This window comes from Ornithorhynchus anatinus, chromosome 17 (assembly GCF_004115215.2).
Source record: "Ornithorhynchus anatinus isolate Pmale09 chromosome 17, mOrnAna1.pri.v4, whole genome shotgun sequence".
Taxonomy (NCBI): Eukaryota; Metazoa; Chordata; class Mammalia; order Monotremata; family Ornithorhynchidae; genus Ornithorhynchus; species Ornithorhynchus anatinus.
The window spans coordinates 16,344,110-16,361,367 of NC_041744.1; the positions used below are offsets into that span (position 1 = coordinate 16,344,110).

General features: G+C 46.9%; 1 protein-coding gene across 1 annotated transcript; it reads left to right on the forward strand.

Annotated features, from left to right (window-relative positions):
* Positions 1 to 657: 657 nt before the first annotated feature.
* Positions 658 to 15,007, forward strand: LOC103165624 (C-type lectin domain family 12 member B-like). Its single transcript, XM_029081708.1, has 6 exons — positions 658 to 1,145; positions 7,751 to 7,849; positions 8,844 to 9,020; positions 10,406 to 10,554; positions 11,808 to 11,914; positions 13,241 to 15,007. Exons 1-6 carry the CDS (start codon positions 1,055 to 1,057, stop codon positions 13,380 to 13,382), a joined length of 765 nt encoding a protein of 254 aa, XP_028937541.1. The 5' UTR covers positions 658 to 1,054; the 3' UTR covers positions 13,383 to 15,007.
* The last annotated feature ends 2,251 nt before the right edge of the window (positions 15,008 to 17,258 follow it).

Genomic DNA, 17,258 nt, shown 5'->3' on the forward strand with positions numbered 1-17,258 from the left:
TTTACTTTATCCTTAAAGATGAGTGGATGAATATGGTTTCGTTATTGATTCTGTATCGAGCAGCGGGGCTTCAGTGGGGGCGGAGATGAAGGTCGAAGGGAAGGGAAGAGATGAGGAAGAGACATAGAGAAGAAAGAAGGGGGAAGAGAGACAATGAGAGACAGACACATACACAGACACACTCACGTACACTTACATTCTCACACAACTGCACAATTGATTTTCCTTTAGTGCAGACAAGAGGAGGAGAAGCAGCAGCGAGGCAGAGGGGGGAAACCGGGCTCCAGGGCCTAAAATGTTGCTGGGATTGTTTCTGGGACCATTATTGCTGTTATACCCCTCCCCCAGGTTTCTGGTCCGAGGGCACCAGAGGCATCATCCGCCCCTTCCAGCCAGAGTCAGGCCCTGGCTGCCCAAAGGCAGAGAGAATTGCTCTTTCAAGCGCAGCTTCCATTCCCTGCTTCCCTGCTGTGGCCATCAGCTAACCCCTGGGCTGCCCAGACCTCACTGGGTGCTGCAGACTTTGAGGAAGTGACTGGTGCATTTCTGAGCTTTGGGCTAGAGGAACCTGAACCAACCACAGGCAGCTGGTCGAGTTTGGGTGTGAGTCATGATCAACGGGGTCTACTGGGGTCCCCTGGGTCTAGAAACAGAGTAAACAGAGCAGGGAGAGTTTCAGAGTCACTTATGTTCCAGCTCACTTCTCCAGACTCTCTAGGATCAGGCCGGTCTCCCTGAGGACTCGGATCAGGTGGCCTGAGGAGAAGGAGAAGAAGAGGGGAAAGCAGAAGAAGAGAAGGAGCACTGAACCACCTCAGACGGGGAACTGAGGAAAGAGAAATTAGAGAGACAAAGGCAATCACAGGTCTCGTATCACAGGGACGCATTCTCTCCTGGACCAGTCTCGGCACGAGGGTGTTGCTGTCTTCACCGATGCTCGACAGACTAGAATAGCAAAATAAGGCTGTACGAGCTTCCCACTAGATCTTTCTCAGCAACGGTTCTGCTCACCCTCTCAGGCACAGGCTGAGGGTGTGTCTTCCCCTGTCCAGGGATGGCCAACGAAGTGACCTACGCCGACCTAAAGTTTCGGGATTCCCCCGTGGCCCAGAGGATCCAGGAGTTTGACAACATCCAAGAAATAGGTATTGGCTCTCCCAGGGTGGGGGAGGGCTCAGGGATGGGGATCATGAGTTAAAAGGAGAGAAGAGAGGGAGCTCCCCCTCAGCCTGTAGAGCTGTGGACTGGGGATCTGAGGTTGGGTCCTTGCCTCTCTTTCGAGCTCCTCCTCTCCCCAGGGGAAGCTGTGTCCTTCTCAGAAAGGGACATCAGTCTATCAGTGGGATTTATTGAGCATTTGCTGTAGAGCACTGTATTAAGCGCTCGGGAAAGTATAATACAATAGAGTTGATAATTACGACCCCTGCCCACAAGGAAGGGCAGAGAAGCAGCGAGGCTTAGTGGAAAGAGCACAGGCTTGGGAGTCAGAGAAGGTGGGTTCTAATCCCGGCTCTGCCACTTGCCTGCTTGGTGGCCTTGGGCAAGTTGCTTAACTTCTCTATGCCTCAGTTACTTCATCTGTAAAGTGGGGATTAAGACTGCAAGTCCAGCATGGGACAATCTGATTAGCTTGTATCTACCCCAGAGCTTAGAACAGTGCTTGGCACATAGTAAGCGCTTAGCAAGTACCATAATTATTATTATCATTATTTAAGGAGCTTACTGTCTTCATGGGGGGGAGCAGACATTAAAATAAACTATATATAGGGGAAAAAGTAGAGGACAAGGAAATGCACTCAAGTATAGTGAAGCAGGGTGAGCATCAAAGTTTTAAAGGGGTACACAGCCAAGGGCATAGGTGAAGCAGAGGGGAAAGGGGTGGGGGAGATGAGAGCTTAGCCAGGGAAGTCCTCTTGAAAGAGATGCTATCTTAGAAGAATTTTGAAGCTGGGGAGAGTGGTGGACTGTCAAACGTGGGAAGACCTGGGTGGACATGATGGAGGGTTGGTCTAGAAGGTTCCTGAACCTCAGAAAATGTTGACGAGGTAGGTGTGGATGTGTGGGTCCCATGTTGTGTCCCTCCTGAAGCTCCACACTGTTCTAGGCTCTGGGATAGATCCAAGTCAATTAGGTTGGAAACAGCTCCTGTCCCTCATGAGGCTCACAGTCTAAATGGAAGGGAGAAGAGGAGAACTGAGGCAGAGAAAAGGTAAGTGATTTGCCCAAGGTTACAGAGCAAACAAGGGTCAGGGCAGGGTGCCTTTACTCAGAGAATCAGGGCAGGTGCTTTTCCCCAGAGACTCGGTTCAGGGTGCCTTTTCCTCAGAAAGTCAAAGCAGGGTGCCTTTTCTCAGACAGATGGTCCATTTTCTTCTCTTGGCTACATGAGGTGACACCAGGATAGAAAAAAGCACCGCGTACTAACTGTTCCTAAGATTGGCATTAGTTCCAACAGCACTGCAAGCCTTCTGTGAGTGAAGCACACTAAAAAGAGTGTCTACTGCCTTCAAAGTACTGTACTGGACACCTGATCAGTGAGAGCACTGTAGTTGACTGTCTTTGACAGTGAGCCCCTTGTGGGTCAGGGTCTGAATCCAACCTAACAATTTTTTATCTACCCAAGCACTTAGAGCAGACTTGACACATAGTAAATGCTTATTAATAATAATACTAATAATAAACAGGTTGAAGGTCATACTATGAAGTAGGATTCCTGAAGGTAAGAATAACGTCTTTTAAGTCTTTTAGACTCTCACAAGCACTTGATATCAACCAATCAAAAGTATTTAAAGAACACTTTATGTCTACATGACTGTGATAAGCATTTTTCATAGTATCTGTTAAGCACTTACTCTGTGTTAAACACTGTTCTAAGCTCTGGGATAGATACAAGTCAATTAGGTTGGAAACAGCTCCCGTCCTACATGAGGCTCACAGTCTAAACGGGAGAGAGAAGAGGAGAAGTGAGGCAGAGAAAAGATATATGATTTGCCCAAGGTTACAGAGCAAACTGGCACAGCTAAGATGAGGCCCGAGATCCTCTGACTCGGGCCCATGATCTTTCTACTAGGCTATACTGTTTCTCCTTAGGAGAGTGCAGTGAAAAAGAAAGTAGGTCCCTGTATGTAGGAGCTTATAGTAAAGAGGGGGAGGCAGACACTGAAATAAATTACACCTAGGGGAAATAATTTCAGATGGGGGAAATTCTCTAAGCTTAGTTTCTCTGCATAGGGTAAGTGAGCAATAAATAGTATTGACTGAAGACGAGATGGAATCCCTGCCCCAGAACATACAAAGTAATAAGGAGCCGGTCAGTGGGAACCGATGAAAGGAATCGAGAGAAACTAAAGAAGAGAATGGGGGTGAAAGAATCAAGTGGTACGGCATTCAGAGATTCTGCAGCTGACAGCCATCGTCTCTGTGAAAACAAATCAGGTCTAAAAATAATCCTCATCAACTAGTAATAACTTCTCTTTAAAAAGTCTCCTCCGTCACCTCCTTTCCTTCTTTATCACCTCTTCTCTATTTTGGTCACAGACTCCTGAGTTGATGTCAGCTGCAGTTTTGATCCTAGAATGGCCAAGCGTGATCCGGAGAGTTTGTGAATTTACTAAGAGGAAGTTGAGGATTGATCATAGAGAAGAGAGGATAAAAATGAATACAATTTCCAAGTTCTTGTCTCTTAAAATAATAATGGCAGTGAATACAACAAATAATAATGATGATGATATTACCTTGCCATAGGACAGCACTTTTATTTTTCTGAAGAACTTCCCCATCAATCGGTTCATTTTACACTCACGACATCAGCATCAGGTAAAGATAGGAAGAGGTAGGAATTGTTATCCCTGTTTTACCGGTAAGAAAACGGAGGCCCAGAGAGGTTAGGATTCACCTAGCTTGCCAAAATCAGTGCCACAAATGAAGAAGAGAAGCAGTGTGGCCTAGTGGAAAGAGCACAGGCCTGGAGGTCAGAGGTCTTGGGTTTTAATGCTAACTCTGCCACTTTTTTATATTTACATTAACATCCATCTCCTCTTCTAAACTGTAATCTTGTGGGTGGGGAGAATGTCCACTAACTCTGTAGTATTGCACTATCCCAAGTGCTTACTATGCTGTTCTGCACATATTAAGCGCTCGATGAAACCACTGATTGATTGACTGATTGCAGTGTAATCTTGGGCAAGGCCTTTTCACTTCTCTGTGCCTCTGTTGCCTCAGCTGTAAAATGGAGATTAAGACTGTGAGCCCTATGTAGGACATGGACTCGGTCCAGCCTGATTAGCTGGTAATAATAATAATGATGTTGGTATTTATTAAGTGTTATGTGCCAAGCACTGTTTTAAGCGCTGTGGTAGATGCAAGGTCATCAGGTTGTACCACGTGGGGTTCACAGTCGTAATCCCCCTTTTGCAGATTAGGTAACTGAGGCCCAGAGAAGTAAAGCAATTTGCCCAAAGTCACACAGCTGACAGTGGAGCCAAGATTAGAACCCATGACTTCTGACTCCCAAGCCCATGCTCTTTCCACTAAGCCACACTCCCTAATGCTTTTTACAGTGCCTGGAACAAAGTGAACACTTAATACCAATATCTTTGCAAAAAGAACCTCATTAAAAAATATTAGGTGTGTCTGTGTGTGTGTATGTGAGCATGCACAATTGTCTGTGTTTGCTATAGGTTCAATTTTTCTTAGGATTTTGGAATTCCTGGGTAAATTGGTTCTTCTTTGGCAGGATGAAAGATGAGGTTTTATGTGAGATATATGTCTATTTGGATGGGGTTTAGCCCACAGTTCTGATTTATGCTGACTGTAATAGAGAGAGGGTTTGACAGACCACCTTCAATGGCGATCTTACCACAAGTGAGCATGGCTCAGTGGAAAGAGACCGGGCTTGGGAGTCAGAGGTCATGGGTTAGAATCCCCACTCTGCCACTTGTCAGCTGTGTGACCATGGGCAGGTCACTTAACTTCTCTGTGCCTCAGTTACCTCATCTGTAAAATGGAGATTAAGACTGTGAACCTCATGTGGGACAACCTGATTACCCTGTATCTACCCCAACGCTTAGAACAGTGCTCTGCACATAGTAAATGCTTAACAAATACCAACATTATTAAGTGAGGCAGTTTAAGGATTTCCAAGAACTAGTCAAAGCTGTCAAATCTATCTGGGAGTGGTCAGAGCAAGCTCTGTGTTGATGCTATCGTATGCTTTTGCAAGGTTATTCAAACAGTACAGAAATCTTGGCCTTGCTTTCTGTACTTTTGTTTCTGTGGTTCTGCAAGTATCATATCTGTTTTTGTGTTTGGGCCTGGATAATTAAATTGGTGCTACTAATAATAACCATAACAATAATGATAATAATCATTTTAATGGAACTTACTAAGCACTTACTATGTGTCAAGCACTGTAATAAGTGCTTGGGTAAATACAAGATAATCAAGTCAGTCACGGTCCCAGACCCAAATGGGGCTGACAGGCTAAGAGGGAGAAAAGGTACCTAATGCCCATTTTTCAGATGAAGAAACTGAGGCACAGAGAAATTAAGGGATTTGCCTATGATCACACAGTAATAATAGTGATAATTATGGTATTTGTTAAGCGCTTACTATGTACCAAGCACAGTAGACACATGGTGGAACTGATTCAAAGGATCCGTAACTTCCTGAAGATTGTAGTTGGATTGGTGGTTTTGAATTCCTCTGGTATTTTATTAGTGTTCCACATTTATCATCTTCAAGAAGAAATGTGAAAGAGCTGACTCTGGACTCTATCACTTACTCTGCCAATCTCCATTGCTGGCAAATTCCTTACTTAGTTAATCTCAGGAATGGACACTAAATATGATCATGAGCAGAATCCCAGTGGAATAGGTTGTTTTCCTCTAAGGAAATGCGAAGGGAGAGGAGAATTCTCTTATTTTCTTCCTTCTCCTTGATACCAGATTGTCTCAATATTTCAACATTGGAGAGATTTCTCTTTTGACAGTAAACAAAAGATTTAAAATGAGACAACACAGGTTTTGCAAGTGGCAGGGATAGGGAACTCCTGTTGTTGAAGATGAGGGAGATTTCTATGGGTGACTTGTCCTCATGTTTCTCACCACTGACCTCTTGCTCATGCCCTCCCTTTTGTGTGGAAATCCTTTTCCATTTCACATCCGGCTGACTCCTGCTCTCCCGATCTTGAAAGCCCTTCTGAACTCATACCTGTTTCAGGAGGACTTTGCTGATTAATCTCATCTCCCCATCCTCTTTCTCCCCCTACTGTCAATTCAGGACAACTTCTGTTTCCTCTGAGCACTGCGGTTACTTAACGAGCAGGGATGGTGTTTTCCAGTTCTGTCGTATTGTATTTTTCCAAGCATTTAATACAGTGTTCACAATAAATACCACTTTACTTGGACGATTAGCACTTATGAGCCAATTAAACGCTATTACTTGCCTTTACCTGTAATTGATTTTAGTGATAGTCTCCCCGGGGTAGATTGTAAGCTCCAAGAAGGCAGGAATTACATCTATCAACTCTCTTGTCCTAGCCCAAGTGCTTAATAGAGTGCTCTGCACATAATAAGTAACATCGATTGATTGACTGTAGATTGTAAACTCATTGTGGACAGACAATTCATCTGTTATACTGTACTCTCCTAAGTGCTCAGTATAGCACGCTACGCACAGGAAGTGCTCAATAAATAGGATTGATTGATTGTTGGGGGGAAGGAATGATGACCAGCAGTTTGAGACAGAAGTAGGTTCTAGCCAACAAAATGAGGGAGGAAAGTAGGCATAGTTGGAGGATGTCCGCTATGGGAAATATAGAAATGAGGGAAAGAGAGAGGCAGAAGTTTGGGGGGGTCACATTATTAACACTCAGTCATCCATCCATCCATTCAGTCGTATTTATTGAGTGCTTACTGGATGTGGAGCACCTTACTAAGCACTTGGGATACAACAATACAACAATAAACAGACACATTCCTGCCCACAAGTTTACAGGCCCAGGTTAGATGACTCAGTCTTCACTCTGGTGAGGTGGAAAGAAGGACTCTTTGCGACAAGCTCTCCTTTTGAATTTGTCCCCTGAGATGGGAGGGAGATGATATAAACAGGAATCAATAAATGAATGGTATTTGTTGAGTGCTTACTATGCGCAGAGCACTGTACTAAGCATTTGGGAGAGGGAATTCCACCGTGAATTAATTCAATTGTATTTACTGAGCACTTACTGGGTGCAGAACACTGTACTAAGCACTTGGGTGAGTACGACGCAACAATAAACAAACTCATTCACCGCCCACAAAGAGCTTATGGTCTAGAGGGGGAAACAGACATTAACATACATACATAAATTACAGTTATGTATGAAAGTACACTGGGGCTGGGACAGGGGATGAATAAAGGAAGCAAGTCAGGCTGAAGCGGAAGAGGGAGGGCTTAGTCAGGGAAAGTCTCTAGGAAGAGATGTATCTCGAATCAGGATTTGAAGGTGGGTAGACTCACTGTCTGTTGGATATTAAGAGGGAGGGCAATCCAGATCAGAGGCAGGACGTGGATGAAAAGTTGGCAACGATATAAATGAGATGGAGGTACAGTGAGAAAGATAACATTAGAGGAGCTAAGAGTGTGGGTTGAGATGTAGTAGGAGAGTAGCAGAGTTAGCAGTCACATTCGCTTCCCATAACAAGCTCTCACTGTAGAGGGAGCCCCAGGATGCATGTATCCACCCTCTGTCCATGTTGGTTCTCCACAGAGCACCCTGCCCCGTCTCCTGCATGGCGCTGGTCTGCGCTGGGTCTGCTCACCCTCTGCGTGCTGCTGCTGCTTGGACTGGCCTCCTTGGGGATCCTGTGTAAGTACCCACAGGGGTCACTGGGAGGGGCTAGCGGGGAGGCTCATGATTTTAAGGTTTTCTCGGTTGGATTGGCACCATCCCCTCGGGCTTGTGGTGGGACCTATCTTGCCCCGGGGAAGCAGATCCAGAATTGCTGAATCCAGATCCTTGGGAACGAAGCAATCGTCCAAAACCCAATCAGAATTTCCTGGAGACTCCAAACTTGGGAGACTAGCTTTATTACCAAGACAACTCGTTACCAGCCTTGAGTTGACTGGGAGGCCTAGGGGCTTGAGAAGGAGAAGACAGAGAAGCTATATAAACAACATGGCTCAGTGGAAAGAGCCTGGACTTGGGAGTCAGAGGGCATGGGTTCTAATCCCGGCTCCACCACTTGTCAGCTGTGTGACTTTGGGCAAGTCACTTAACTTCTCTGGGCCTCAGTCACCTCATCTGGAAAATGGGGATGAAGACTGTGAGCCCCATGTGGGACAACCTGATCACCTTGTATCCTCCAGCGCTTAGAACAGTGCTTTGCACATAGTAAGTGCTTAACAAATAGCATCATCATTATTATTATTATAAGAGAAGGGAAGGACCCTAATTGAGACCATTACCGGAATGTAAGGTCCTCACCTCATGAAGGAAGGAATCATTAACTCCTGACCTCTACCTCTCCCTTCCCCTTAACTCCTTCAGTAGGGCTCAGCCCCTGGGATATTAATTAGTCAAAAATCAGATATAATAACTGTTCAAAAGACCTGCATTGCTCAGAAGAGGAGCCCTGTAACTGGGGCACGGCTGCTGTTGGACCCAGACCCTGTGGGGGTTTATAAGAGAAAAGTTGGGACTCTGATTGGGACTCAGGAGACTGGGGCTCTGGAGGCCTGCCTGGTCCAAAGCCCCACCTAGAAGCCACGGGCCACTGATTTTCAGTCTGCAGCTTCCCCAGTGGCCTCCCCGGAACTGTCGGTGGGCGATGCGGTGACTCCGCCTTTTCTGTGGACTGGAGTTTTCCAGGCAAAGAAGAATATAGAGCAGTTGACTGGGGTGGAGAAAAACCTGTCGCTTCAGCTGGACATCAGTGCAAATATCTCTAAGGAGAAGGACTTGATCCAGTCCAATCATTCATTTGCCCTGAAGAAGGTGGCCACCAAACTCTGCAGAGAACTGACCAGTATCAAGCAAGGTAACCAGACTTGTGAGTTCCTCTGTCTGTTCAGACATTCTCCACGCCAGTCTGCACCTCCTTGGGTTTTTCACTGGTCACAGTTATTCCCCTTCCCTGGTAATACAGCCACCTCTCTGGAGGATCATGATAGCTTTTGGTTACCCTGACGCCCAAGTGGAGATTATAGAGGTTATGGAAGGACACAGACGCATTGAATTGAAAATGCAGGGACCAGCAAGGAAATGAAGGTGATTCCTAAAGTACTGAGGGACACCATGGTCCAGTCCTTAACTCCATCAAGAAACAGTTCCTTGAAGGCTTGAGTTGATTGATGAGAGACTCAGAGAGAAGAGGGATGTGCTCCGTGTCTCCGAGGCCATGCTCCACAGTCCACGTAAGGCTTTCACGATGCACAGTGGAAAGCACGTGGACCTAGGAGTCAGAAGGGCCTGAGTTCTAATCTCAGCTCCCCTACTTGTCTGCTGTGTGACTTTGGGCAAGTCACGAAACTTCTCTATGCCTCAGTTCCCTCATCTGTAAAATGGGGATTAAGATGGTGCGCTGGTAATGAGTGGCTCAGGGACTGATCAGCTCGTCTTGACCCCAGTTCTTAATATTGTGCTTGGCGCATAGTAAGTGCTTAATAAATACCATTAAAAAGAAAAAGAAGAATTGAGGGGCTGGGTCCAGTCCCCTGCTCTGATCTGCAGTTTCAGGGAGTCTGTAGCTGCCCCAGGGCTTACTCCCATTACAGGGCACCAGAGGAAAAAACCATGCCACCAGTCAGCAGGCAGAAAGGGCCCCAGTGTCTCCTCCATCTCCCCACACTCGGCGAGAAAACCAAACTAAACAATCCTGGGGAAACAGGGATGAGCAAGTCTTCAGGAAGGTTATACTGAGCTGCTGGGGGTTTATTCTTAGCTTGCTCCCCTGGACACTGGGAGGGGCATTGGGCAGGGAAGGGAATGAGAGAACGAGGAGGGCAGATCTCCCATAGACCCGGATCCCACTGTGAGACAGGGACTGTGTTCAATCTGCACATGTCGTATCTGCCCCAGTGCTTAATACAGTGTGTGACACAAAGTGAGACCTACGTATCACAATAACTTTTCTGGGCATTAATGATTGGTTGATTGAGTGATTGATTGACAGCAAGTGAGTGTGTGATTTTCTATGAGATGGAGGACAAATGTGCATCTCTGAATTGACTCAGTCTAGGAAGGACTGGAGGGAGGGAAGAATGGGGAAACAGAGGCAGCAAGGACCTCTGGGCTCCCCATCAGAGGTGTGAGGGATAGTGGAGGCCAGAGAGGAGCGTTAGGGGACTCCACACTTGTATAGGCCCCACACTGAACTGTGACCTCGATCCCCAGCTCCAGACAGCCTTAGTAATCTTGTTTCAGACCACGCCTGCAAGCCCTGTCCAGAGAATTGGCACTGGCACAGGGACAGCTGCTACTGGAAAACTTCTGTACTCAACTTGGATGAGAGCAGGAAGGTATGTGCTGAAAGAAACTCCAGCCTAGTGAAGATCGAAAACAAGGAAGAATTGGTGAGAACATATGTGGGCGTGTTCTGGTGGGAGCGGGGAGATGGGATGTCTATCTCCCTGTCCAGAGCCAGTTCTCCTCTCTCATACTCTGGGAATGGATGAGAGGCCAGGGGTGGATCCCCGGGCCCGGAATGCAGGTGAGAGACACCCAACACTGGATTCCAGCTCCCTTCTGCAGGGCCAGCAAGTGTCTTGGAGTGAAGTCCCTGGTGTGATGGACCTGGGGCCTGTTCACTCCTCTTTGTCTGGGGAGGAAAGATGCAGGGGAATGTGTGTGTGTCGGAGGGTGGGGGGAAGAGAGAGAGAGAGAATGGGAGACTCCCAGAAGCTTCGGCCCATCCCAGAGGATCCCAGCACCCCCTGTAGCACTGGGCATGAGATCCTGCCTGTGAATGTTTCCCCTGCAAAGACGGAACAGACAGAAAGTGAGTGTCCCCACAGACTGAGTGGAAACAGTCAGGGGCAGCCAGGTTCTTGGCCAGGAAGAGGGAATTTGGAGGTGAACACAAGCTGGGGGATAATGGAACGGCCGGATGGGGAAGAGGATGAAAAAGACAGTAGTCGGGGACTGGAGAGGTTTCTGAAAGGGCGGAAGGAAGACTCTTCTTCTGCACAGGAGACCTGCCCAGAGCTTGGGAGATGCTCGGTGAACAGGGGCTTGGAGATAATGATGATGGTGATGAAGATTATTCAGGGAGGGAGCTGAGTGGTGTCCAGAAGTGGGGGTCAGAAGACTCTTGGTTCAAATGCCCAGGAAAGGGAGTGACGCACAGAGCACTCAGCCCTGGCTCCCACTTAGGTGTGTTGGTCAGTGCCAGTTTTTCTCCCGCCTCTCCAAATCACCCCTGGTCAGAAGAACCTCAGGCTCGACCAGTCTACCGCTATCTCACAGTGTGGTCCCACCGGTACCGTGCTCCTCTGTGGGAGAATGGGAGAGTCCGGTGGTGGAATTGGGACCAAGATAGGGGGATGGAGATGGAGAGAAACATGTTTAGCACTTCCCCAGTGCTCTGTCTGATCCCCCAGGAAGCCCCCACTCAAAATGCCCCAGCCACAGTTCATGATCACGACTATGACTTGAGCTAGGCTGAACTTGAAATTGACCCCTGGCCCCTGGGAGGTTTCAAACATCTATCACCTTCCTGATGATTCTTGCGCCGGGTCCAGGGTCGGGGCAGTCTCTGCCTGAGACTCCCAGAAGGGAGTCAGCAGTGTCTGCTGACAGGCATAACCCATAGTGTCTCTTGCTGCAGGTCTATGTAGCATCCAAGCTAAAAGCATACCACTGGTTGGGTTTAACCCGAAACATAAGCAGCGACCAGTGGGTGTGGGAAGACGGCTCAACTCTCTCTCCTGATCTGTGAGTATCTCGCTCTGTGGAAATGTGCCGGGGTGCTTTTGTTGAATTCTGCCCTGTGGAGCAGCTGGAAACCATGAGGGTTTCCTAGGGCAAAGAAAACAAGCTGTTTCCTGCAACTGGGAAGGAGCTGGAAGTAGTGAGACCTACTGAGAAGTAGCTTGGCCCAGTGAGATGCACCATGACCTAGTGGATAGACCACCGGCCTGGGAGTCAGGAGGACTTGGGTTCTAATTCAGATTCTGCCACTAGTCTGCTGCATGATCCTGGACAAGCCACTTCAGTGCACTGTGCTTCGGCTACCTCATCTGTAAAATTGGGGATTAAGGCTGTGAACCCCACGTGTGCCATGGATTGGTCCAGCCTGATTCGCTTGTATCTACCCAAGTGCTACTGCATTAAAAAAAAAAGTAGATGCCCTGAATTTGACCTGTGTCCCAATCTGTAAAATGGCAATAATGAGACTTGCCCCTGCCTTCCTCCCAGGGATAGAGAAAAGACAAAACCTTAAGGTCCTTGAGGAAAGACATGGTGTTTACCAGCATCTACATTGCACTCAGGTGCTTATCACAGTGGTTTGCACACAACAGATGTTCAGTGAATATTGGTTTAGTAACTGAGATAACTGAGGAGAGAGTTCTTAGGGAAGGAAAATAGATGAATTCCACCTTGGCACTAGGGAAGGGGCTGGTCCTGGGGCCCCTCAGCTGTGTGGCAGGAATTGCAGGTCCTGGGACGGCCAGTTCTGACCTCAGAACACAGTGGGTGAAAGGAATCAAGTGTATTCCCCTTCTCCTCCTCCAGCTCCACCCCCCAGGGAGCAGAGGAAGAGACAGGCTGAGGAACAGAGTAGTTAATAGTAATGATAATGTTGGTATTTGTTAAGCACTTATTATGTGCACAGCACTGTTCTAAGCGCTGGGGGAGATACAGGGTAATCAGGTTGTCCCACGAGGGGCTCACAGCCTTCATCCCCATTTTACAGATGAGGGAACTGAGGCACAGAGAAGTTAAGTGACTTGCCCAAGGTTACACAGCTGACAAATGGCAGAGCCGGGAGTCGAACCCAGAACCTCTGACTCCGAAGCCCAGGCTCTTTCCACTGAGCCACGCTGGGGTGTGTGGGGGCCATGGAGAGGATGGGCTATGCGGGAGAGTCAGGGAATAGAGGTTTAGAGGAGAAAACTTCAGAGGGAGGTCCGGGATGGAGGAGATTGGGGTGAGTCAGTCGAAGGAGAAAGAAAATCTTCACTATCTCAGGAGACAGCGCTGGGGTCAGTATCTGGAGGTGGTGAACTCACTGACGTAACGTGGAATTTTCTCTTTCAGTATTGAAATATTCCCAGAGAGGAATCAAAGAAACTGGAAGTGTGCTTTTGCCTATCTTCATAAATTTCTTCTGGATAATTGTAATGGAAATCATCCCTCTATCTGTGAAAAGGCAGCTGGTCCTGTGAAGATGAGCTGGTGAATTATGCAGTGCTTATGAAACCGGAGGCAAGCTGAGCTGGACCCAGAAGATCTCTGTGGGCATCTGAGGGCCAGGATGCAGAACAGAGAAGGTGGTGCTGGGAGTCTTGCTGGCTTTGTCCTCTCTCAGCCAGAACTTTCACTGTTAAGACACTTCCTGATTGGTGGTTCCTTGCCTTTTTTTTCCAAAACATCTCATTTCTCCGTGTCCCAGGTTTCACCTTCCAAACCTTCCTGCCCACTCCACTTGTGAGGCCTTATCCAACTGCTGGATTTCTCCTCCCTCCCGACATACACACACCATGCACACACTCAGGCAAATACAAAAAAAAAACCCCACACAAACACACAAGCATTCTGATGGTCCAGTCTTCTCACCTTCTTAGGGCACATTCCCGGAAAGTCACCTGTCTATTCCTTAGGACCCTTCCCTGAGGGAAGCCTATATTCCATCCGTGGGACACCATTTACTCTCACTTTCCATCAGCTGTAATAACTAATTGCAAAGGAAAGATTTAGTCAAGGAGACAAGAGGTATTTAATTTAATCATTATGACAGGAAGTGAGATGCAGACATAAACATGGTTCCCAAAAAGGACAGAACTGTAAGAAATACCATTTATCTGAGGGTGGAGTTTCCTCAGCCTGACCTAGCAAGGAAGGACTATCGATGGTGGGATCACAGGGCATCTGCCAAGGGAAGTGGAGCAGGGTTTCAGAGGATTGGTAAAGATGATGGATAACATGATTTTCTCCAAATCTGATTTAAGGTTCTAGTATGCAATTGCTGCTACTGTTGAAATCCCTGTAACTAGCAAGTTCTGGTCATCAGTTCATGACCAAAGTGAGTTCCAAAGTCATTGCTATTAGAGGAATGTGCTACTTTGAATGGACTGGCCATCCAAGAGAGAAGGCTTAACCTTTGCCATTTGACCCCAGATCCAGCTTCCAGACCTTGGGGGAGCAGGACTAGTTGTGGAAGCCCAATTGCTTCCCAAACCGTTGGAGGGACCAGATTTAAAGTATGTTGGATGGGGGCAGGAAGCCCCCGGACAACTGTGGGGGTTGTCAGTGGGAGCCACAAGCCCCCCACCCCCAGAAACAGCTCTGATAAAGTACTGGCCAATTGGAGAGCTCTACTCTAGCTGAGAAGAAGCTCTCCAAAAGAGATCGGTACGTCATGAACGTCAAAACCCACTCCAACTCACACACACATACACACACACACACACACTCTTCATGAAGGAAAGAAGAAGAAATCCCCCTCTTCAGGTTCTAGTTAACTAGCAACGTGTTGACTTGCAATGGACTACATTGCCCATAGGTGGGTCTGATACTGAGTAGACAATGGGATCCCATTGACCAGTCATTGGGGGTCCCAGTGGGGCCAGAAACTGACCCTGGGTTCCCATCTCATCGTCCAATCTCTGCCTAGAACCGATGGTCACCACTCAGCCCAACTACCTTGTTGCTGTCCCAGAGTAAAACAAATCAGAAGCACGGGAGGGGCACAAACCTGAAGTCTAGGGTAGATCATAGTTCAACAGAAATAATCCTGCCCGCTATGGAAGTAACTCTGACAATGGTGCACCTTAGTGTAAATAAAAATTTCTGATGTGTCCAGGAGCTGGCGACTGTGCTGTTGGTGTGGGGAGGAGGAGGGAAATATGGAAACTCCTTACATAAACTCTTCACCATTGGCTTTAAAGCAGTCCATTACCTCGCCCCCTCCTACCTCACCATGCTTCTCTCCTTCTACAACCCAGCCCACATACTTAGCTCCTCCGTTGCTAACTTTCTCACTGTGCCCCTATCACACATTTCTCGCTGCTGACCCCTGGCCCACGTCCTACCTCTGGCCTGGAACGCCCTCCCTCCTCAAATCTGCCAGGCAATTAGTCTCCTCCCCTTCAAAGCCTCATTGAAGGAGTATCTCTTCCAAGAGGCCTTCCCAGAGTAAAACTCACTTTTTCTCATCTCCCACTCCCTTCTACGTTGCCCTAACTTGCTCCCTTTGCTCTTCCTCTCCCAGCCCCACAGCACTTATCTAGATATTTGTAATTTTATTCATTTGTATTGATGTCTGTCTCCCCCGACTAGACTGTGAGCTAGTTGTGGGTAAGGATTGTCATTCTTTATTGTTTTTTGTACTTTCCCTAGCACTTAGTACAGGGCTTTACACACAGTAAGCGCTTAATAAATACAACTGAATGCACGAATGAACGATAGAGGGAAAAAAAATTCCCTGCCACAAGGAGTTTAACAATCAACCTGAGGAATTTGTATTCTGACTAGCTGGTCAGTGAATGTCTCCCAGGTTTTTACACACTTGAATGGAAGTACCCACTATAAAGGAATTCTCCATTGCAAAACATTATTTTTATTCATTGTAAAACATACATTTTTATATTTGAGTGGAAATTGTCATTTGAGAGAATGTCAGTGTTCTGTTGTTATGCCTGTCCCGCCTCCCTTACAAATTTGGTAGCCCTGGTTCTTGCTCCATAAATAGAAATACACTTTGGGAGTGTAAATTATGATTTTTTTTAAGCTTTATTTTGTGCCATGCTTCATCAGTTTGGACATCTCCTGAATTTTTTTTGGCTTAATTTTAGTTTGCTCATGCAAAGTGCATACAGTTGTCTTTTTTTGGCTCTCTGTGAAAGTGATGTCCCCTGATAATTTCCATTTCTCGAAGCAAATATTTAAAATGGAATGATGTTTCTTTTTTTGCCTGTGAATGTCATAAAATGATTACATTAATGAAGAGTATAAATTAATGCAACAGCAGCAGCTGGTGATCTTGGTAAGTGAGTCTTATCTAGCCTGCCTCGTGAAATACAAATCAATTTAAGGAGCAGTGGTGATAGTATTTATCAAGCACTTGCTGGGTTCAGAGCACTGTTCTAGGCACTGGGAAAGAGTACCCGGGTGGGAATTGGACACAGACCTTTTCCCTTGAGGGGTTCACAGTCTATGAACATGCAAGACAAGAGGGAGCATGCCAAGGGTGAGGAGATCCAATCTCCAATAAACCAAGTCTCTGTTTGCATCATCACTAAAGGAGAGATAATAATGCTGGTATTTGTTAAGCGCTTACTATGTGCAGACCACTGTTCTAAGTGCTGGGGTAGATACAGGGTATATATGGGTTCAGTGTGGAGTGAAGATGGTCCCACTCCAGTCCATACTTCACTCTGCTGCCCTGATCATTTTTCTACAGAAACATTCTGGAAATGTCAACCTGCTCCTCAAAAAACTCCAGTGGTTGCCCATCCAACTTCACATCAAACAAAAATTTCTCACCACTGACTTTATAGCAGTCCAACACCTTGCCCCCCGCTACCTCACCTCACTACTCTCCTTCTGCAACCCAGCCAACACACTTCGCTCCTCTAATGCTAGCCTTCTCAGTGTGCCTCAGTCTCACTTATCTCGCCACTGACCCCTCACCTATGTCCTGTATCTGGCCTGGAATGCCCTCCCTCCTCAAATCTGACAATAACTCTCCCCCGCTTCAAAGCCTCATTGAAGACACATCTCTTACAGGAGGCCTACCCTGATTAAGCCACGCCTTTCCTCTTCTCCCACTCCTTTCTGCATCATCCTGCCTTGCTCCTGTTTTTTTTCCCCCCATCCCAGCCCCATTCTAGCCTGTAAGTTCATTGTGGGCAGGAAATGTATCTGTTTATTGTTATTCTGTACTCTCCCAAGTGCTTAGTAGGGTGTCCTGCACACACTAATTCCTCAGTAAATACAACTGAATGAATGAATGAACAAAATCAATCAAGAAAGGATGTTTCCTTTGCAGGAGAAGCTTTTGAGAGGATTATGATACTTAAAGAAATACTGAAAACTGGGAAAAACACAGAAAACC